The 23,248-nt window shown below is 45.0% G+C and overlaps 1 protein-coding gene across 5 annotated transcripts in view; it reads right to left on the bottom strand.

Moving 5' to 3' along the window:
* The window catches only part of OPA1 (OPA1 mitochondrial dynamin like GTPase), a 1,475,337-nt gene that overhangs the window by 887,377 nt on the left and 564,712 nt on the right, over positions 1-23,248 (bottom strand). For all 5 annotated transcript variants that reach the window (XM_069617417.1, XM_069617415.1, XM_069617414.1 and 2 more), the window contains one exon: positions 3,887-4,017. In XM_069617417.1, the coding sequence (XP_069473518.1) occupies positions 3,887-4,017 (131 nt within the window). The remainder of the gene's footprint in view (positions 1-3,886; positions 4,018-23,248) is intronic.

Here is a 23,248-nt window from a genome sequence, read left to right on the forward strand (position 1 = left end):
AAATGCCGAATATTATGCAAGTTTAATTTGGACGATTTTATACACGAACTAGGCAAATTATCATTCGGTGACATTATTGGTGGGTTACATTGTATTGTTTTTTGTGTGTGGCATATTGCAACGACACGCAATTACAACCTGTGTGTAGTTTGTTTTGTTTCTGGGCACATGGGCAGTGCAGCATCAAGATGCGTGTAGTCCAGTAGTGGGTTGCCCCCAGGTTGCACAAACGCGTAAATCAATGCTAATATTTAATTAAAATTCCGTCTATGTGTTGTTGTTGGTTTTATCTTGCTCCCTGATTGCAGCATTAGCCTCAGCATCCCATTTGGAGCTTACCCTAGTCCATAGAGTAACTTCTAAAGCAAACTGAAGAGACTTTGCACGTTGTTTTGTCTGAGTTCACATTGTTTCACATTCGTGTTTATCAATAGTTGTAACAGGGGGCCAAATTAATGGTTAAATTGTAAACTGTAGTAAAGATTGGCTACTGAGACACATTTCTGTTCTTTTATTTTTAAAACAGCTACATCTTGGCTTTCTGAGATTGTCATGGATTCCAGATACCAACTGACTGTTTTTTTAACCGTCAGCTACAGATACACGTGAACAGGTGGATCACAGTGATGTTTTTTGGGACGATCGCCACGGGCCCGTATGTGCATAGGAAATGTTTGTACGATCGATCAACGTATGCTTAGAAGCACATGCCCGAACACTTGGGAAAATAATATTTCTGAGTGCACTATTCCTTTAATAGATCCATTTTTTGCTGCATTCGCTGCAGATGATTTTCTAACGTCTGTTTCTGTATTATTTTTAATGTCTGTATGGTGTGTTTAAAAAAATAATTGCTAAGTACACATAATGGGTAATAATTTGTTTATATACAGAAGTGTAGTGGCTTCCATTAGCATCAATGTTTTCACTTATTTCATCACAAGGAATATTTTCTTCCAGCCATTCCAAAGTAGCAGACATTTCTGTGTAAAAAGAAATATATCATTTTTACTGTACCCAATACAGAAAATGTACAAATATATAAAATAAATGTTGTCTACTCACTAGTTTGTTGCTACGTTTTGGTGTTACTGCTGCGTACGTGTGCTGCTGATTTTTGCTGTGCAGTTTGTGTGAGGTAATTCTGTTGGAGGCATAATTATCTTGTTTTGGTATATTGCATTATGTTGCAAATGTTATGTAATTGGAAGGTTGGTGTGTTACATATACAGTTTGCACTTATTTGTTATTGAATGTAATGTATTTATGTGGTGCTTTTTGAACATGTTTGGTGTAATTATTGTATGATACAATAATGTAAGATACCTCCTGAGATTTTGCAGTCTTGATGGTGACCGCGGACATGCGAGCGGTCCGCGGGTATCAAAATTAATAGCGTGTCCGGGGGTTTAGTATTTTCTATGTTATATGTATGTAAGCTAAGGGAGTCTTAGTAAACATTTATAATATTTACATTATCTATATTCCCTGAAAAAAAACGTTGCTAAAAAAGGGACATTATGGTTAAGTTCCACTTCTAAAAACCTATGAAATTCAGTAAAAAATAAATTAAAAAAAAACTCTTAAAGGGATGTTATGGTTCGAAGTAAAACCGAGAAACCCCAGAAATTTGCCAGTTATGGTAAGCTAAGCAACCATAACACGCGCCACCACTGTGTACTGCTAAGACTAACACCTAGGACATCAAAGATGACATCACAGACTTAGAAGCCCGCTCTGATAGGCTGGATCCGGATGAGGCATGCCCCTGCGGACCACACAGGGTAGAGGCCTTGAGCCACGTCGCCAGTCGGACATGCTGGTCCTTCATCGTGCGCTTGGAGGAGCCACGGCAGATCTCACAATCTTCCTTGTGCGTCGGGTGTAGACAATACAGGCACTAGGAATGCTTGTCGTCCATGAAAACATTCTGCAAGCCGCAACTGGTGCAGAGTTTGAAGAGGGAAGCACCGTTGTCGTCCTCCGACATGATGCCGTGCGGTGTAGGCCTAATGGCCTTCTGGAAACTTCCAAGAAGAAAACACTCGACAAATTATGCCCTTGAGGGGCGATGAAAGATGCCAAAAAATGGTTCCCCGTTAATCGGATGGATAAACTATGGAGCACACAGACTCGATTTTAACAAAACAGTTTTTCTACTGAAAAAAGCGAGAAAAACACAGAAAGCTCGAAGAGAAAAATGCAAGGACTCCAAACACTTCAACGTGCAGTAAAATATTCGAAGATGGCTGCCAGAGGAGGAGCTTAGGGAGAGGGCAGTCTTTGGCTGGGGGCAGTATGACCCAGAGCTCAGTGATTGGTTTATAGCAATACACTTTTTTCTTTTACTGAGGATTCCCAGCCTGACAACAGGGGAATATTCACGAGAATGTGAATCCATGCCAGACCCCATGCTGGAGAAATAAGAGTGCCAAGTAAACCATTACGGATTCCCCACCTACGTAGCTTTAACCATAACAATTTCAAATCCACTAAATCAAAGGCTGAGGAAAGATTGAAAAAAACAGAACCTGTAGGGTAGCATTTTTACCGACAAGCCATCCTCAGTAGGCAACCTGACTGAGAATTCCTTTTTCCTGCACCCAATTCAAAGTTTTCCAGGATCAGAACTGAGAAAACCTTACGATCAGCACTAATCAGGGTAATAGGGTGATAATGCATGGCACACATCCTATAACCCTTCTTGAACATTGGTATAACAAGCATTTTTCTGTTAAAGATAATACCTTTAAATAACAAAAAAAGATTAGATGACCACATTTCAGGGAATTGTTTAAAAGTCCTGTTTGACAATTGATTTGGTCCACCTGCCCCTTGAGCTACTAATCCTACTAATAATAAAATTCTCAATATTCTCTACTGCATGATAACATTGTGAGTCTAGGACATCCACAGGGAAATCTAATACAGCCTCATTCTGGCCAAATAGTGCAGAAGAATATTGAACCCACACCCCTCCCTTCTGATATGGGAGTGGTCTGTACTTCATCCACCGAGGTATTCAGCAGAAGTCAACAGTTTACGAGCGACCATACTCATGGAACTGGCAGGTGTGTTAAATCAAGCGCTCTAGACTGCCATTCGACTATTATTTTTCTCTTTTTGCTCCCAATAATTGCGAGCATCCTCTCTGCATCCTGTTGCATTAGTTCATACATGTGGGGTTTAAACACATTTCATAGGGATTGCTTTTCTTTCCTAACAGAGCATTTTAAGAGGGAAACGTCTGGAATCCTCTTCCTAATATCTCGAATGATCCTCCTATGGTCTTTTTCCTTTTTGTGCACGACTAAATCAAACCCATTCTATGTTGTCTTCCTACACATGGTTTAATACCACTGTCAAGGACTCTGCAAACAATTGCCTGGGTAAAAAGCACACCACCATCCAACTTCCCATTCCTCTTCCATGTGCACTGTCATCTAATCTCTCTCTGGCCTTAGGCTCCATTCGGAACTCTTATGCAACTAAACTAGCCACATATTTGGCACACAGTAACACCACAACCCAAAATGTCTTCTGCCTTTAGCCTAGTGCTAAAATTACTGGACAGTCTTCGGACAGGTGATTAGTGTAGTAATTCAACGGTCATTGTAAATGCAATAAATTACTACAGTACAGTGCACTGGAAGCCCCAGTTAGGTGCACAAAAGCACCCTGAGGTCACAACTTTGGCAGTTGAGTGCTGGAGAAACACCTTTGCTTTACTGGATTTGGAATAACTGCTTCACCAGCAAACCACAATCTTGCAACTATGTATTGACAGTAATAAATAATCATTGCACCACTCCCATTTAAAAAAGACCATTCAAATGGTTTCAAACTCCGTTTAAAGTCAGGGATGAGGGGGAAGAGACACACTCACCCTGTTAGGACTTGCTACGTTTTTCTCTGCTAGGTCCACTTTTGTCAACACAAATATCGTCCTCTTGCCCTGAGGGTCCATCTGGCTGACTAGGTCCGTAACGATGCTGCGCTCCGCATCCACCGAGCCATCTTAAAGACAGTGTCAGAAAGTTCATGGAGAGCGCCAAGAATAGCAAGAGGCTGCACACAGATTCAACAGGTGAAAAAGCACAACTGTATGGTACATCTCAATTAAAACATTAAATATTGTATTTATTCCATATCTAAGAGGCTGTAAAAGGTGAGTAGGATTCATTGCCTACTGGTTTCAAGAAGAGACACGGTTGTATAGTCCCTCAGAGGCTTTTACAGACTTCATGATGTGAATGTTGTCAGGACGCTATTCTAAATGGACTCCAATTCAGCCATAAAATATACTACTTCTGCGCCCAAAAGACCTCTGCCCTTTACTTTCTACAAAATTGCTGTTTTCAGACTGGTTTGTTTAATGTTCCATATAGCTTCAACATGCTTTTGTATGTCCGAAGCAATTTATACACTAGACCAGACGCAAAATGTCCCGGTCTGGCTATTAAAAGAACCACGGATGGGGGGTGGAGAGGACACGCTGCCTCCTCCACCCACGTGCTCGGTACACCACTGGTAGTCAGGCTTAACAAGGGAGAAAGGAATACGGGTGGTGAATTCCACACACCCACACTGGTATACAGAAAAATATACACTTTATTACAGAGCATTAGGTCAAATAGGTTCTAAAGGCCAAGCATAACATAGTAAAAGCACATTGCATGTATAAAACAGTAATGGTCATTTAAGACCCAACCTACTCCTAAATTCTGGGTGCCCCACTCCCTGGTGGTATTGTATTTGTATTATGCATTTTTACTTATTATCGAGGGCTTATGTCTTAGCGCTCAACAGAAGGAAAGACGGAATACGATTGGTTGTAAATGAAGAACAATAACAAACTTTTGGAATTATGAAGACAGGAAAATATATGTAAGTCGAGAGCGGAAGACAGGTAAAAGGAGAAGAACGAATTGAAAGAGGAAGAGTTCCAATACTTTGGGGCAGGAAGAGTGAAGGATCGAAACCTGGGAGGAAGCACAAGGTGGCTTTGGCACTCTAAGAAGAAATGAAGACTGAGAAGGAGAGACCGGGGGGCAAGGTGGGTACGGTAAGTAGAAGGAAATAAGAGAAAACAATTAAGGTGGCGCAAGACCCTGGAGAGGTTTGAATGCAAAGTATAAGAAATTAAAGAGGAGACAGGATTCAAAAATAGAAGAATGTGGGGGAAGAGAAAGCAAAGTCTGAATTGAAAGATGGTAGAGAGATCAAAGTGGGGCGAGCTGATCGGCAGGGAGACCAAACAGAAGAGAAGAACAGTAGAAAAGGCAAGGATAAATGAAGGTTTGCAGAAGCAGACAAAGAAAGTGTGAATCTTACGGATCTTAGAGAGATGGAACCACAACTCTGGGCACAAGAGTTAATATGCTGAGAAAGGGAGAGGAATCAATAGTCATGCCTGGATTACGAGCCAAGTCAGAAAAAGGCAATAGCGCAGGAGGAAAAGAGCAGAAACAGTAGGAGAAAGAATGGAGGAAGCAGGAAAGAAAAGAGCCTCAGTTTTGGATGGATTCACATGAGGAAAGCGATAAGACATCCATTGTTGGATTGTGGTCAGACATGCAGAACTAGTAGTATGAAGAGTGTCTGAAAAATCATAAAAAGCAGGTGAAGAGCTGCATATCGCCAAAGAAAAAAAAAATCCAAATTTAGAAAAGGAGACTTGTACAGAGAGAAAAGGAGGGGCAGAGAACAGAACACCATATAAGTGAGGAGGACAAATAATAAATACCAGACCAAGAAATAGGAAAACTGTAATTAGAAAGATGGGAAGAAAACCATTGAAGGACCGAGCCAGAGAATCCAAGACAGGAGCAAAAAGAAAGGAGGGTAGGCTGTTCGACAGTGTCGAATGCTGAAGAAAGAATGAGAAGAATAAGAATAGAGGACTGTTTGGAGTGTCTGGCAGTGGAGAGCCAGTTAGTAAGGTGAATTAAAGAAGAGGAAGGCACATCTCAGGGCTAAGGGGAACCCAAGAAAGGGCTAATAGATGGGAAGAAAAGGGAAACCATAATCAGGAAACCCATGTGCCAAAACGGAACAATGTCACAGTTATTCCTGAACCTCTAGGACACTATAAATATTATATCTAGAGGGATACAAGTGGGTGCAAAACTTTGGGGCTTGTAGTCCCAAAGGCATAATATATACAGTAATACTTTCAGTTCTAGAATGCAACAATTCCTATTTTATAGATGGGAGTGAAATAGATGGGAGTGAAATATGAGACTTTAAAAATACATCTCAAATCAGTGGCTGTGGGTACAATTGTAACCTTTGGTCCAAAACTTAATTGACTTCAAGACAGCTTGGTATGACCTCTCCCTCCTGTGAAAAGTGAACCCCTCCTTCCTCCGGACAGCTTTAGATCCACTGTTCAAGCATTGGTCCGATCCTACCTGGATGGCAGCAATGCACTCCTCGAAGGCCTCCCATCATCCTCCCTTGTCCCTCTGAGAAGTGTCCTACACGTGGCCACACGCCTCACCAAGGGTACAACCACATCACCCCAGCCCACATCAACCTTCACTGGCTCCCAATGCACACACAAATCATCTTCAAATCTTGCTGCATGATCTATAAGGCAGTCGCCTTCAAGTCACCCAGTTACCTTGCAGAGAAACTCTGCATCTCCGGCGGATAGCACACCACGAGAAGCCAGAACACGTTGTGAGGTTGGCATCATGGAAAGAAACAGATAACAGATTCAAAGTTGAACAATCTTTTATTAAAGAAAATGTCAGGATGAAGTAAGGCCCTATTCTAAGGTGGAATTTCCCTACCTAAATGAACGAAGGAACGTCAGTTTCAGGAATTTCAACGTAAAAGTCTGTCTGTGTCTAAATCCTATACTTACCCTTACAACTAATACACGAAGTTCTGAGCTACTTCCGGCTCTAGCTTATTCGTCGGCTTTCTCTCCCAAATTTCAATAAGTTCCCTTTTAGTTTTCAATTAAGGAAGGGTCATGGAGGCATAGAGCCGATCTGAAATGCAATAAGGGTATTTAACTTTTTGAAGTGTGTGGGCTACATTGACCCACTCAGCAGAATTCCCATTCATAACCAAGCTGTGCTTCTGCAGTCAACAGCAAAATGGTTGCAGTGGCTCCTTGGAGCACCATTGCATCAAAACTGTGTTTTGCAGTGACAAAAGGATGGCTGCACCATCTTGCCAAACCCCTATTGGGCGAACTGGAACAGGGGACATACCGAGAAAGGTGCCAGTGTGTTCTTGGGTGCACCCAAAAGCAGCAAATTAAAGCAGCGCTGCTCTGCTGCTTGCAATAAGTTCCCATTGAAAAGGGAATATTTTACACTGAAAAGGATGCTGCCCTGACGCTATTTTCAACTATTCCAAATCACATCGTTTTTATCAAAAAGATCCTGCCATGCCCATCCATAACCACATTGTGCTTCAGCAGAAGAAAGCATGATCCCGGAATGACAGGCTGTGCCAGCCAAATCTGGAAAAAATAAATAAATAGAAACGTCATTTTCAGATGCAGAAAACGCTTGACATTTGAGTCACAAAATGTCAAAAAGGTCAATGCTTCAAAGAAACCCCAGCTCTCTGGGTCTATGTTAATTTTAGTGCATATGTGTTTCAAACAAATTGCTGCATACAAGAAACTAACTAACTATGGCTACAGAGGAATGTGGGAATTCAGATGGAAGAGAAACACTGAATTTGAAAGGAAAATGCCAGAAGTCACAACATGTTTAAATGTACTTTTGCAAATAAGAAAAATACCTGTTTAAAAGTGTATGTTGGATAAGGTCCTGCCCTTTTCTAGCAATGTAAAGGGGGTTGTGCTGTGAAACATATGGGAGGTTTTATTCAACAGGCTTTTTTCTGATTCAGAACAAAAATAAATAAAATAAGGATTTAAATTGCATTGGCTACATGGGGGAAATCAGCCCCAAACAGGTTTCTGCTTGGGAGTTGCTAACAGAAGGCCCCTCACAGTAGATTCTACGGCACACATGGGTGCTAATTGCTACCTTGGCAGATTTTAGTCTGGGCTGAGGCCTCTTACAATAGAAATTCTGGGACATCAACCTGTGAAGTGGATAAGTGGCAATAAACATTCAATCAAACTGGGAAATCCCCATCCCCACCCTGGGCTGAAATGACAGTTGGTGGTAGCCGAGAAAGAAATGGGTCAAGTGAAGGACAAAGGCCCGCCCCATTTTTTTCCAAAGACTATCTTATTAATAAAATGTTAAGACTTCTCTTTGCAACAGGAGTTTGCAAAAATGTAAAAAGTTAACAGTGTAAATGTAATTTTGGGGTTTTTAGTTTAAGACGCAATAGCTTTCTCTTCCATGTTGGGAACAGAAATGGCAGAGAAGTGCACGTTCTGAGGAAAGTGTACATGATGCCATTGTGAAATTCAATACTGATTTGCCCAATAATAATCTATACACATGTATAGAGTTATAGAATTTTAGGCAGAATATTTCTCACTGAAAACAACGAAAAATTGTGAAACGGACGAAACAAGGTCCTACAACTGTGAGAATTGGACTGCCATGCTCTACATACAATATGTAATCTGCCCATATGATTTGTTCAGATGCCTCAACTGTAGAAATGTGCCATTTATGTCAAAACTGGGTTGTGGCAAAATTGACTGTGGGAGGTTCTGTACATAGAAAACCCACATCATAAAGCTGATGTCATGTCTCTAAGATTCCAATCCTTTAACAAGAAGGCGGTAACAATCACCCCTGACCAATCCAGTTGTTTAGGGGCGTACTCGGCTAAGCCTGCCCTACCACATAATTCTGTGATGTCACCATGCTTTATATAAAGGGTGGCTGACAGGACTCTAGACAGACTCTCTCCTGAATTTCCAGCGCCTGCGTTCCTGATCTTCTACATCCATCTTGCCAGATTTCACTGCCAGGCCAAAGCATAGCTGCCCCATCCCAGCAAGGCCTTGATCTAGAAATCCCACTAAAATCCCATTAACCAGGGGAAAAGCTGTGGTACCTTTTTCATCCGGTGACCAGACCGGCTTGCTGCCCACTAACTGCATCCAGCTGTACCTGTGCCATTCTGTGACCAGAATTGCCCAGCTGTTTGCTGTAAGGGGCGCCCGCCATGCGGTGACCAGACCTGGTTGACTGTTCCAAAATCCCAAAACTCAAGCGTGGACTGCGAGTATTTCCCATCCCATAGAAACACATAGCTTACCCATTCTGACCATTTTATCTTTATTCCACTCTCTAAGCCATCCTATCCATGCCTTGGTAATTTGTCCTACTGTCAGAATTCTTTGTGCATCTTGTCTGTGATTTCCTAGTGTTAGCGCCATTCTTTCATTCACCCAATCTTGTAACTCCTTAGCGATATTTGGTGTAATGACCACAGAATAGTTCCTGGTCGTTAGTTCTATAAAAGTCCTGTAAGGTTTAACTCTTGATGGAAAAGGGAGGGGTTACTTAGTGTAGATCGCTAATTCCTGTAATATTCAATGGGAATTCCTCTTTCCTTCATGGCCGCCTTATTGTGCCACTATTGACTGAGCCTTACCGGTCTAGTCTTTGGCAATGTCATTCTATATAATGACACCCCACCTGGAGATGCGCGCTTCGCGTCGTTTGACTGCTCTGCGGTTGTGACGCTTACCGCGGTTCCTTGGAATCCCCTCACAGCTGTTGTCAGTTAAATTCCAGTCATTCCCTTATTCTAGCTTCAGTTTTGCCCTTCCCTTTCTAGTCTGTAGTCCCTGTCCGTTTTGGCCCATTCCTTGATTTTTCCCTGCAGAAATTATTTCTGTCGGCGACGGCTTCTCCTCAGAACTCCGCAGAGCGTTGTTCCGACTTCACGACAGTACCGTGTGTCATTGTGGAGTGTGTAATTATCAGTCCATTGTGACGTTTCGGGACTGTAGCAGTTATCTGTAGCGGCTTTCCATTCTGCTTCATGGAGTACTTGTTTTGTGTTAAATAGAAATGTTTTCTCCGCTCGTGCGCAATTATTTTTCGTGCGCTGGGCGGTTCATAGGACTCTTCATTTTGTTCTTCTGTCATTGTGAGGACCGCGCTGCGCTAGTGCGCATTCATTTGTTTTGGCGCTGGTTTAAAAGCTTTCTTCACTATCCATTTAGCAAATGCATTCCTACACGCAGGCTAACTAGCAGTTAGTATTTTGTGTTCTTTATTTGATATAGGGGAGTTTTGCATAGACATTCACTGTTATTGCTGGCAGTGTATTTCTTTTTTCATTGGAACTAGTGAGGGTCATTAAAGTTGTTTTTTCTTCAGGATTTTGAAACTATATTCACCCCCTCATGTATTATTTCCTCAGCAGTGAACATAGCAGGTGGTTTTCCTCACATGGTTTTTTCCCCTCATATGGTTTTTCCCTCATTACCCATTTCGTCATCAGTTAGTTTCCCTTCTTCAGACATCACCTTATTTTCAGGACTAGCGCCCCTGTGTTATGATAGGATGGAGAGTTCACAAAAATAACACTTAAGGTGAGCCAAAGGAATTATTAGTTAAAGACCTACTGAATAGTGTATTAGAGTTGAGATTGTTAGAGGGAGGTCATTATTAAGAAAGATTATTCTATTTGTCTCTACAGAAATTCATTGTACACTGCAAGAAAATTAAGGAGCTCCAGCAGTGTCCCCGCAGGGTCCAGGTAAGCGTTACCTTTGGAATAATTTAAATTAATTGCCATATAGATCTTAACGCGGGGTGAAAGGGTTACGTTGCAAATTAACCTGGGTTCCTACCGTGTCTTTCTTTAACAATATAGACTTAATAATCTAGTTTAAGTAAAATCTGTCTTTCTTTCCCAGCTGATTATCTCTCTTTCACGGCTTCATTTTGCCAAAATCGAACCTCCTTTGAAATTGCAAATCTCATCCAAATCTTCGGCTACAACCATCCTTTCACTCTTATATTGTCCCTGTGATATACATCTATTCCCCAGCCCAAAAACTGCATTCCAAATCCGAGTATTTCACCAGTTTTTCATAAAAACCGTTTGTGACATTTAAAACTGCATCCGTGTAAAATGCAACTTTCCAACATGTGATTCGGCTGCATCGTGTTCTGACTTTCAACTTGTTATTGAACTGTATGCCTTTTGTTGAGAACTTACCTTGTGAGTTTTTATCCATTCCTACTATCGTGAGAAATCATATTTGCTTCATAGATTTAACCGCACATTAATTATCAATTTCCGGGTGTCATTTTTTGCCATTGCAAAGGGCTTTAAAATCCGTTTTTGCCTCTTATTTTATGAGGGAAGGTCGGATTTTGATTCTGTTTGCTGCACAATATCCCTGCTGCTTCTTTCTGTCCACTCCAAATTCGATTCCCAGGTCTTTGGGAAAGCATTGCAGGGGGACATTGTAGGGGAGGATTGGTCCAAAAGACCCCCCTCGCCTATATCCCCTCCCCCGGTGAGGGCCATGGCTCATCAGGCGTCCCCTCCTTACCACCAGGGCCCAGGTGGTGGATGGCTCACCTGCTGAAGACATTGCCCACACATATTGAATTTAGCTAGGCCTCAGAAACCATTTTGTCTAATAAAGATGGTGTGAGCTCGGCGCACTGCAGCGCGGCCCCCACCTTTGGAGAGTTTCAATTATCCCTGTGGCCGCAGCTCCCTGGCAGATCCGCCGTGAGTCCTTTCCCACGAACAAGACGGACATGAGCTAGTGTAAGATACCAACACTAACATTTCACCTTCCGCAGTGTATCGCTGCTCCCAGCATGACCCAGCCAGAAGAGCCTGGGTGGAAAGGGAACTGTAAAATGGCCCTCAGAAAAAAGCAAAAGTTCCCAAATACTAATGACAAAACTACCCGCGATGGACGCATTTTCTCCACAAACCTCTTTGACTAAAAAACCTGTAAAATGTATAGTTATGGCAGAATGCATGTTCATATGGCATTAGCAATGAAGCACCCACACCACTGCAGTTATGTACAAATAGTGAAAGCGTCCCGGGGGATTATTTGTTATGCGTATCATTGAAAAGTTTACACCCCACGGTCCCGCGCCATAACTGAACTAATGCTGCTAGAGTGCAGAGAAAGACAAATGCAACCATATTGAGGGCTCATGTAAAGGGCGCGCGAGAATGCGCCCTTCATGTGTGTATGTCCAAGCCCCTTATGTGCCACTACCGTCACGTACGATGGCGAGTCGTTTCCATGCCCTCCACCAACCTCACTACTACCTCACTTACTGCAAATGTATATGCATATAACAAAATGTTGTAGTTATTAAAACCTAGTGTACAAATAATGTGCTCGGACTAGCTATATTTGAGAGGCATTAGCAAAGTTAAAAAGTGAGCCTTGGAATGACTCGATTAGTATTGTATATTATTTGAATGTTTATGATGCTTTCACCTAAAATCGGCAACACACGAGGAAGATGCCTTTGTGAGTATATGCAAGGCTGTTCCCCCTCCCTCCCTGCGAAGCCTGCCAGACGAGAGAGCAGAGGCCCGCGCTGCGCTGCTCCACCTCCCCCAACTAGGCTGGAGCCGCTTCAAAGATTTGTAGTTCCCTCTGCAGCACCCAAGGCCACGGCCCGCCACCTGTATTATTTACAGCCCAGCAGTAAACCTCTGCCTGAAAACACAAATCCAGAGGCGCCTTCTCTTAAGCCCCACGACCCACCGGATCACCTTAGGTTAATGGTCCCTGTAAGATTAGAACACCCAATATTACGGCAACATTACAGCAAAACATTCATAATGACTTCTAACAAGACAGGAGGACATGTACCGCCTGTCCCATGCCCTGAGACCCAGCCCCACGACCTATGGTAGCCGGTCAACAGGACACTGGTAACCATGTACTGATGAATCGCCATCAAACCCCTCTCAAGGTGCATTCCTCCTGTGTTGCATTAACCTGTAGAATAACCTATTGGAAGATTTACTAAAGAAGATAATATTGCAAATAACTGAATGACTGCGGTGTGCATGGCATAGGGCAGGGAAGTCAGGAAAAGACATTAATCTCTGACACTGGCCACAGTGGCACAACAACACCGCCCGGATGAACCCAGCTGACCCGCCAGGCCCAGCCCAACCCACAAGGCTGACCAGTTACGTCCTCCAGCCAAGACCAACCACATCACAGCAACACCTATAGCTAGTTGTCGCCACCCAATCCCATTGAACTTGTGCCCCCTATAGTGTGTAGGTTTTGATGACGTTTTTGGTAAATATATACGCCTGTCTTTGCTATTGTCAGACAGAGCGCTCTCGGAGTTTGCAGAGTTCTTTGCATGCCCTATTCTGATTGATATACGCTCACCCGCACTCTGTCTAGGCCTTATTCCCATTCTGGGAGAGTGCATCATGGTCTCTCATTGCGGGGAGGATCGTGCTGGTTGGGGACGCTTGCCTTCAACATCTTAACTCAGGTGCTATCTACCCAAAGAGAAAAAGTGTTCCTATTCATTTGTGCTTTGTATATGTTCTTGCAGAAGGTTAACCAAGCGTATTATTTCAGTTCCCCTTGTAATTATCACCCCATTGGTGTATGCTGCCCAATATTAAAATGTGTATGATTTCCGTTGAATTTAAAAAATATTGCATTCACACCAACCGGCCTGGTTCCATTTTGACCCGGGGTATTTGAAAAAGGGGGTGTGAGACCGGTTGTGTGCCACCTCAAATTGAATTCGTAGAATATAAAGAGAAAGCATTCCAATTGTGCGCTACATACTAGGCTAAGACCAAGGTGTGTCGCCCGATTGAAATCCTTAACAAGTGTTCTTATTAAAATGAAAGTCTAGTTTTCCTTAACAATGTTTATAGCAGACTGGTGTGAGCCCAATCCAAGATGGAGATAGTAATCCTTAGAGCGGATTGGTGCTTCAGCAGCTCTGAGGTGGTTTGGAATCTTGAGGGAGACTTCGAACTGCCTTTCATTCAGACATCAAATTGAGCAGGTCACAGTTTCACAGGGTTCCAGTAACTAATCTCAAGAAGAATATTTAAGAAGATACTAGAGGAATTTACAAGGCAGAGGAAGATGGGATCTGAGTTAAAGAGAACGTGCAGACTTCAGCATCTACTGAAAGCGAAGTAAAACTATTCTTTTTAAGACACTTCAAGTGAAAACATCTCAATCTGCATTTAAAAGACTTTCGAGTTACAGTTTGAAGTAGTTCAGTTTTAGTTTATGTCATTTTAAGAACAGTTGCTCAGTAGTATTGTGCGCATGTGACATGCATTACTTACCGTAATAGCATGTTTGCGAGACTCTCGCGTAGCTCCGGTGGATTAGGGAGAGATTGATGCGCCTGTCGCGGTATGGGTGGAATGCCGGATGCATGCCGAGATGTCGGATGCAGGGAAGGCGGCCGACCGTGAGGATCAGTAGGCACCATCAAAACTTTCAGCGGGCCTGCTGGCGTCTGTTGCTTCTTCAACGTATCCATCTAGGGAGCTTGTGGGGTTGTGTGTTTATCCTTCTGTGGTGCGGGTGTGCCTCTGTCGCTGGGATGTAGTCTCCCCATTGCAGTACTGGTGGCCTTCCAGTCGTGGCCGGAGAACTGGGAACCGGATGGTTCTGTGGAAAGGTCTATGGCCTCCATATCGGTGCCAGGGCAGCAGCTTGAATCCTTGTCACTCGAGGCGCCTGCACCGATGGGGGAACCACTCTCGGCCTGCATGGTGTAGGCCGTCCACCATTTTGTCCGCCGATCCTTTAGTGTGAGGTCCCAGCACCGAAATCCTGCAGGAGAAGACTAATAGTCCTCCAGAGCCCCTAACCAATTCCCCCACCAGTCAATTGACAACTACTGAGGAAACCAGACCGGGGAAAGGGGAAGTGGATAAATTAGCAAATGGTCAGGATTCCTCTCTTGATACCCTCCGACTTCGAAATGCCTCAGGATTCTGGAAAATAAACCTGCAATAAATACATCACTTGGTAAACATCCATTTAATGATACCTTAACTGTTACTTCTAGAGATTACCTCCTCCCTCTGCCCTCTAATTACCAGACTGCCTTCGCCCCAAGCATGAAGGCAACTCAATTGAATTGAAGGAAGTACTTGTAAACTGTACTGCTGCTGCACACATTGCTGCACTGCTGAACCTCAGTAGTGTTTGCTGTACCTTTGCTTTGGAATGCTTACTGTATTTATTAAAACGCTGCCCTGTACCAACTGTGACTGCTATTCTCTGCGGACTCGCTCTTTAGTGTTTTCAGTAGCTTACTTTGGTTTTCATAATGTATTACTTTTGCTGGTTCACTTACAACTGCTGCTTCAAAACTTTTTACTTAGCTTCCTTGTGGTAACTATGTACAATGTTGTTGAACAGCAATGTCTTTTTTCATTCAAGAAGGAATTGTTTTACAATGTATTTTAACATGCCCCCAACGCCTTTATCCAAGCACTAAAGGTTTTTCCTGCACGTGTTTAAACTGGTCTTCTCTGACTGGAGCCTGAAGTGTTCCTTCCTCAGCCTTTTCTTGCGTGTGCTATCGTATTTAAGTCTAGAGACTCGCGCAAGGAACTCAATTACTATGCGCCTCGCTTCCGTTGCGCCTTCGCTGATCGCTGTTCACTGCAAACACATAACAGCTGACCAGCACAGTAATCTTTCCTCACAGTACTATGCGGCATTGATAGCCTGTGACACGGCATTAGATCCAAACCTCTGTTCCACGCCGGCTCAAGTCGCAAGGTCCTTTACTTTAAAGCGGCACGAAACGAGCGCAATTTAGCTTATACCAACAAAACGTATTTGTTTCATGTAACTCCACACGCAAGGCCCAATTGAAGTTCATGCATACACAGCTGGTCATGGAGCGCACGCAACTTATTAATAAACCATACCGGAGAGCGTGTAGCTTCATTCCGTGCTATTACTTAGACAGTCGACAGGTTTTTTTTCTATTCAAAAACAAGTAACGTTTTACAAATGCTACCAAGCGTTCTTTAGTTAAATCATTTACAAAACTCCTAAACACTGTACATGCAATTTCCTTTTTCTGTAATTGCTTTTTAAAACTTTTCCTTGAAAATTACTTCTTTTCAAAGCCTCAGTCACTTATCTGTGGTTCGATTCTCTGGCACTTCTTTCATGACTTGAAAATTGATTTTTCACTGGTTTCTGACCGTTTTACTGGATCTCTTCTAAGCAGGGACCTCTAGTGCAGAGCTTGAATGAAAGGCAGTTTAGAACCTCTCCTGAGGTTCTACACTGCATCACAATAGCCTCCAGGCCAATCACTGCTTTGCAGGAAGTGGTCCATCTTGGACTGGGACAATAGTAGCTGGCTGATACAAATATTAAAGAAAATGATATTCACAACCAATTTAGCCCTCCCGAGCCTCAACAACTGCTAATGCCACCAAAGGGAAGCTAAACCATCAGCTCCTGTTACCTGGGGACCTGACATTTAGCGTTTTCGGGCGGAAACGTTGGCAAGACTTGCAGGATCACTCGTCGTGATCACGAGGCATACACTTGTTACACTTTCGGTGAGTGTCTTTCCACGGGTACTTTCCGTTATAATATGGAAAGAACTTAAAAGGAGTCCACTCCATAGTAGAGGTAAAGGGAAGCAGCCAGACAAGGGAAAAGAGGGGAAAAGGAAATGCATTCTCAGAGAATCAAACACCGGGGCCCCACTCTCCCTACTGTACAGGCCTGGCCAGAGGGTCAAGGCCACGCGGTCAACAGTCAACCAAAGCACCAGTCTCTGAAAGTCGTGGACCTCTCTGGCATAGGTGTCCAAAGTAGCCTAAGAGGAAGGTCGAAGGCTAAACTACCATCGGTCATTGGACAAAGAAGTTGTAACTTTTGCAATAATCTCTTTCGAGCTCCGCATATTGCGACCAGCTAGCTGGGCAAAAAAAATAATCTGAGGGACCTCGACACGAGAGGGATTTTGGGTACACTACACGTCATATTAGGGATAGTGTTACAAGCACGCCCATGTCGACGTCCCCTTTCGATCCTCAAAAGAAAGATGCAATACTCCGATTACCACTCGATGTCGGACTATATGCAAAGCATGTGAATCTAAGCAGATTAACAAGCATCGGAAAATTATTTACTAACTTTGGCGAACGCCTCCAAGGCTACAGATATCAAAATCAGCTGTGTTTTGTTTTGACCGCGCGTGCTTGCATGAACTCTTTTTGGAGCTCGGATTTGATGCGCCCTCATTGAAGAGTTGGTCCATACGACTAGAGTAAACAACCTTAAAACCACAGGGGTTTGTGCAAGCGTACTACATGATTCCCGATTTAGAGAGTCTATTGGCAACAGCTTCGTTGCGTAGTTCGTTAAGAGCAAGTTACTTACCAACTGGAAACGTTCTTTCGACTGGATATTCCTCCAACATATTTCACATCTTTGACAGACTCCCAAAGCAGTACCAGAAAATGGAGGGGGGAAAAGAATTAAGAATACCCAATCAAATGGTAGAATAAAGAACCGCCTTACCAAATGCCATAACTTGACCATGGATTGTATCCAGAGAGTAATGTTTGACAAAGGTGTGGATAGAAGCCCATGTTGCTGCGTCACAAATATTCCCAATAGGAACTCCCTGTTGCAGGGCTGTGGAAGTAGCCACGCCCCTAGTGGAATGAGCCCGCTACCCTTCAGGAGGGTCCTTGCCCGCCGATCTGTAACATTCAGTAATGTTGAGGATCATCCACCTGGACAAGGTCTGTTTGGTAACAGCCTGGCCCAATCGGTGTCCAGCATACCTCACAAAGAGTTGATTGTCCACTCCGACCCTGGACATCCTACAAATATAAAAGCTCAGAGCTCTCCTATGGTCCAACCCATGGAGTCGCTTACCAGGATGGGGAGGAGGCTAGCAAGAGGCTAGCAAGAAGGAAGTACCACTTTCTGGCTTAAATGAAACTCAAACACTACCTTAGGTAGAAAGGAAGGACATACCCTCAGTACAACCCCATCCTTGTGGAACACAGTAAAGGGTGGCTTAGATGAAAGTGCCTGCAATTCACTCACTCTGCGAGGGGATGTAACCGCAACCAAGAACACCGTCTTGAAAGACAACAGTCTCAAAGGACAAGAGTGCAAAGGTTCAAATGGAGCACCCATCAGGAATTTCAAGACCAAATTCAGATCCCAAACCGGCACCTGAAACGGGGATGGCGGGAACTCTTTTAGAAATTGGGAAATCAAAGGAATCTTAAAATAAGAACATTCTTCAGATGAGCACTTGAAGATAGACAGCGCCACCAGGTAACCTTTAATGGTACCTTACTTGAAGGCCCCTGTGGGCCAAAGAAAGCAAGAAAGACAGAACCATGGGAATGGAACAGTGAAAAGGATCAACATCTTGTCCTCTGCACCAGTCGCAAACCTTACGCCAACAGCAACAATACATGGATTTGGTTGCCAGCCTTATATCTCAACCTTTCAGATACCAAGCGTGAAGGTTGAGAGTCTTGACCTCTGAATGGAGAACCCGATCCCTTGCGAGAGACTATGCTCTCAATAGGGAAGATGGCGTGGAGGGCAGATGGACATTTCTAGAAGGTCCGAGTACCAAGCTCTCCTGTCTCAATCCGGAGGAATGAGAATCATGTGGGATTCGAACCTCTGCAACCTCCTTAACACTTGAGGAATGATGGGGACCGGAGGAAACGCGTACAGAAGTGGGAATGACCAATCCACGACGAATGTGTCTAAGCCTCCTCTGGGAGGAAATTGCCTTAAGCAGAATCTCTCGCACTTCCGGTTGGCACTGGTCGCGAAGAGATCCACTTGTGGGGTTCCCCAAAGGGCGAAGATCTCCAGAAGGACTTCCTGAGCCAAATCCCACTCGCGAGAGACCGTGCTCTGTCTGCTCAGAGCATCCGCAGCTGCATTCTCCTCTGTGGCCAGAAGAACTGCCGAGCGTGATATTCCCTGCTGGATAGCCCAGAACCAGAGCTGCATCGCCTCTCGCTGCACAACGGGAGTGACCCTACCCTCCTTTTTTGTTGAGGTAATGCAATGGCCACTGCGTTGTCCGTCATGATCAGGACACTCTTTCCCCCACACAGACGGCAGAAAAGCCTTCAGGGCCAGCCTGATGGCCCTCAGCTCTAACAGGTTGATGTGGAGTTTGGACTCCGACGGAGACCAAAAACCAATGGCAGTCAAATAGTCTGCATGAGCTCCCCATCCTGTGAGGGGAGCGTCCGTCACTACGGTCACCTCCGGCCACGGTTGCCAAAATGGCTCCCATTTCATCAGGTTAGTGGAATCTGAACGTGATCCGACATCTTGCCTGAGAATTGTGACCACTGCATCTTGAGTACCCATTGCAGGGATCTCATCCTCAGCCTGGCCTCTGGCACCAGAAAAATGCAGGATGCCATGAGACCGAGCAACCTTAAGAATTCCAAAGCCGGGAAACGCTGGGCATGTTGAAATTTGTCCACCAACTGCACAATGTGAAGAGCCCTCACCTTGGGAGGTGAGCACTTCCTCAAGGACGTGTCCAACACAGCCTGGAGCTGTTGGGAAGGTGCCAGATGAGACTTCTTGAAATTGAGGGAGAAGCCCAGCTTGTGGAGGAAGCAGCAGCTGAGACCGAGATGATCCATCGCTTGCTCGGGAGAACACGCACGGGTCAGCCAGACGTCCAGGTAGGGGTAGATGTAAATCCCGCCCTCGCCTGAGATACGCAGCCACCACCACCACCACCACCACCACCATTAGCTTGGTGAAGACCCTCGGGCGGAGGTCAATCCGAATGGCAGAACCCGAAACTGAAAGTGGGAGCTGCCAGCCGCAAACTTCAGGTACTTTCTGTGCTTTGGATGAATCAGCACATGAAAGTAAGCATCCTGTAGGTCCAGAGACACCAACCAATCCTGAAGTCGAAGGGCCTGGAGGACCTGAGAAAGAGTAACCATCTTGAACTTGTCCATCCTGAGAAGTTTGTTCAACCAAAGCAAGTTCAAGATGAGTCAATTCCTCGTCTTTCTTTGGAATAAAAAAATATGGGGAATACCATCCCTTGTTCCTCTCCCCTACAGGCACCAGTTCTATAGCGCCTTTCTCCAGCAGGGTCAAGATTTCTGCACAAGGCGCGGATCTGGAAGCGTCAAAGGCACAGTCGTGAGGCCGCATTAGGAAGGCAAGGCAGTAGCCGCGGGCTATTGTATCCAGAAACCACGCATCCAAAGTAATACCTCGCCATTCTTCGAGATGCCTAGACAGTCTGCCCCCAACCTGCGAACAATGGAACATAGCCTCATGGTTGTTTTGAAGCGGCTGTGGCAGGACCTGAAGGCAAAGAGGCAGCTGCCTGAGTTGTTTTGGCACCACTATTTCCCCGACTACCACGGGTACTTTTACGCTGACCCCTTTGACTGGCAGCTCCTCTCGTCCTTCCGAAAGAGGCGTAGTAACGAAAGTAACATCCCCTCCCCTGGTGTCCACTAGGACGAAAAGGCGGAGGTTGACGCACAGCTGCGCTGAAAGATTTACCTGCAGCTTTTGAGGTCTGCAACCTCTCAAAGATCTAGTCAGGCTTGCTGCCAAACAAATGCGCGCCAACAAGGGGCATGTTCAAAAGGCGGGCTTGCACATCCGGAGCAAAATCCGACTTCCGCAATCATGCAAATCTGCGTATAACGGTGCTTGTAGCCATGGACCGGCTAACACTGTCGCCCGTGTCCAATCTCGACTGAAGGGATTCACACATGGCATCGTTGCCATCTTGCACTAGAGCAAGGAACCCATCCCTTTCTTCCCTTTCAGGAATATGTTCAGCCGCTAGAGAAACAATTCCACAGTGTGTGTGAAGATCTTGCTAAGGCACAAGTAGAGTTGGCTGACTTCAGTGCTATACTTCCCACAGAAAACACCTTGCCTGCCTCGAGGTGGCCGTAGCCGCCTGAACCACCAAACTCTCGGGAGTGGGGTGAGAGGAAAGGTAGCTGGGATCACTACTGGAAGGGCAGTATTTTTTAGTTATTGACTTGTTAACCACCAGAAGAGATTCTGGTGTCTGCCAAGCAGCCGCCACCCTTTTCTGCAACGTCAAAGGTAACACCGGGTCAGAGGACGGACCTTGAGCCAAAATATCATTTAAGTCATCCTGAACAAAAGCTTCCGGAGGGCTAGACCACAAGATACTCAGTAACCCTAGCCATCAGTCCCCTATAGGATGACTCAGCATGAGCCCCAGGCTCAGGTCTGCCAAACTCCACCTCAGGAGAAGCGTCCAAGCTACTGGCATGAAGAGATTGACGTAACTCTTCCAACTGACTCTCCCCGGAAAAGACAGGAGCCACATCGGACTCAACAGGGTCGAATTCCAAATCTGACCTTTCCTCATCCTCATAGATTTCATCCAGAGGGAGAAAAAACTCCTGCCCCGGGACAGAAGAGGGTTTGGAATCCTTAACAGGCCTCACAGACTTAGAAGTAGCCTTCCTTGGAGGATCGACAGTACCAGGGACCTTCATCAGCAAATTCCGGCCAAAAGGTCCCGAAGGCGTGGAGGGTGCCGACGGCTTCGGTGTCTACGACAACGGCACAGAGGGCTGGTGTGAAGGCAAAGCTTCGACATCCGTATCCGACGGACACGGCGCCGACACCAACCTCTAGCGCTTACCAGATTTCTGCGGTCTCACCGGGGACGAAGACCGAGACTAGGAAGCCACACATCAACCTGAACTTTGTCTGAACGGGGTCTTCAAGGTTTCCGCTGAGTATTGCGCCGAGGACCCGAGCACGAAGGTGCACGAGCCACAGACCAAGACCGTCACCTGCCGGCTTCTTCCGAAGGCACGGACGGAACTGTGCCCTGGGATTGAAAAATCGCCAGCGGAGTCGAGGACTTAGTAGGACAAGCCATTTTCCTCGCGGTGCCATCCCCCGAGGAGGACGGGGAAGGCGGCCGGTGACGGCGCTTCCAGGAATGCCGAGACAAGGACGACGAATGGCGGGAACCACTCCGGGACCGAGATCCCCAGGACTCCTTCCGACAAGGAGAGTCGCCCTTCGAATCTTCGGTGGACATCCCCTTAGCAGCTTCATGGGACTTACTGGGTTTGGAACCCCTACCTACTTGTAACTTCCCCTTACGCTCCTGCAAGGCCTTAGCAGTCAGCGACTGGCATTTGGAAAAGTCGTCTGTGTCATGACTCTCGCCCAGACACCACAAACGAATGCGATGCGGGTCCGTAATAAACATCTTAGACTTGCATTCCCGGCAAGTCTTCAAACCAGACCGCAGAGTCGGAGGGGTCGAAGAAGAAAACATTCATGAGGAATACACGAGGCGCGCCGAGTCTCCGAAGCAAACACGTTTGCGGAAAAAACAGAACTGAGGCTGCGGGCGCCGTGCGTCCTATTTATAACATCCGGTGACGTCTGCCTCGATGGAGGCCTTCGAGGGACATCGACCCGACGCCATCGACACAGGACGCCCTCTGCTGAAAAATATACAAAGTACACAGCTGTGGACATTACATGTCAAAGATTTAGAATACGTTGGAGGACATAATCCATTCGAAGCAGTTGATCAGCGTGGAGCGTTTGAAGTAGCACATTGATCAATGAACCCTTTCAGGAGGGAGCAGCGAACTGCTCAAGTCAGTAAGCTACAGGAGAATATGTTGGTTTATTACAAGTGAACTTGAGTGACTTTTGGATAGCACGCTACGCAGAGATTAAGATAAATATAGTCTAGAGACTATAGGACCATATATACAAGGTTAAAGGAAGATTCAATTTTTAGCCAAGTGAAGTAGAGTTAAGTCAGAAGCCAGTTTGGAATTCATTTAAACCAAAAGAAGATTCAAAGTAGCACTAGAGGAGCTTTTCAGCATATCGCAAAGGCATTCAAGTATTTGTATTTAGTTTATTCGTATAGCGCGCCAGGCCCAAAGGCATCTGGGCGCATATCTTAGGTTACATAATGTTACAGTGACATGGTATACACAAAAAAACAGTCAAGCATCAACACAGAATAAGTATGCATAATACTTCAAGCTAGTTACATACAAAATACTTACAGGATAATTACAGTGCATTTACATTAGTATTTACAAATAGAATGCTAGTAGGTGACTTTGAAGGTCATTATGTGGTGGGATTATGGCCGATAAGACCGGTGGTTTGCGTGTCTTGTTCAATAAGCCACAGTAGCTTTGCTTTTGAAGGAGTGGTATGATGGGGGGTAGGGGGGGAGAAGTCTTGGGAAGGCTTACTAAGTTTCGTCAGTAAATCACAATTGGA

The sequence above is a fragment of the Ambystoma mexicanum genome, chromosome 10 (genome assembly GCF_040938575.1).
Source record: "Ambystoma mexicanum isolate Mex_15411 chromosome 10, UKY_AmexF1_1, whole genome shotgun sequence".
Lineage (NCBI taxonomy): Eukaryota > Metazoa > Chordata > Amphibia > Caudata > Ambystomatidae > Ambystoma > Ambystoma mexicanum.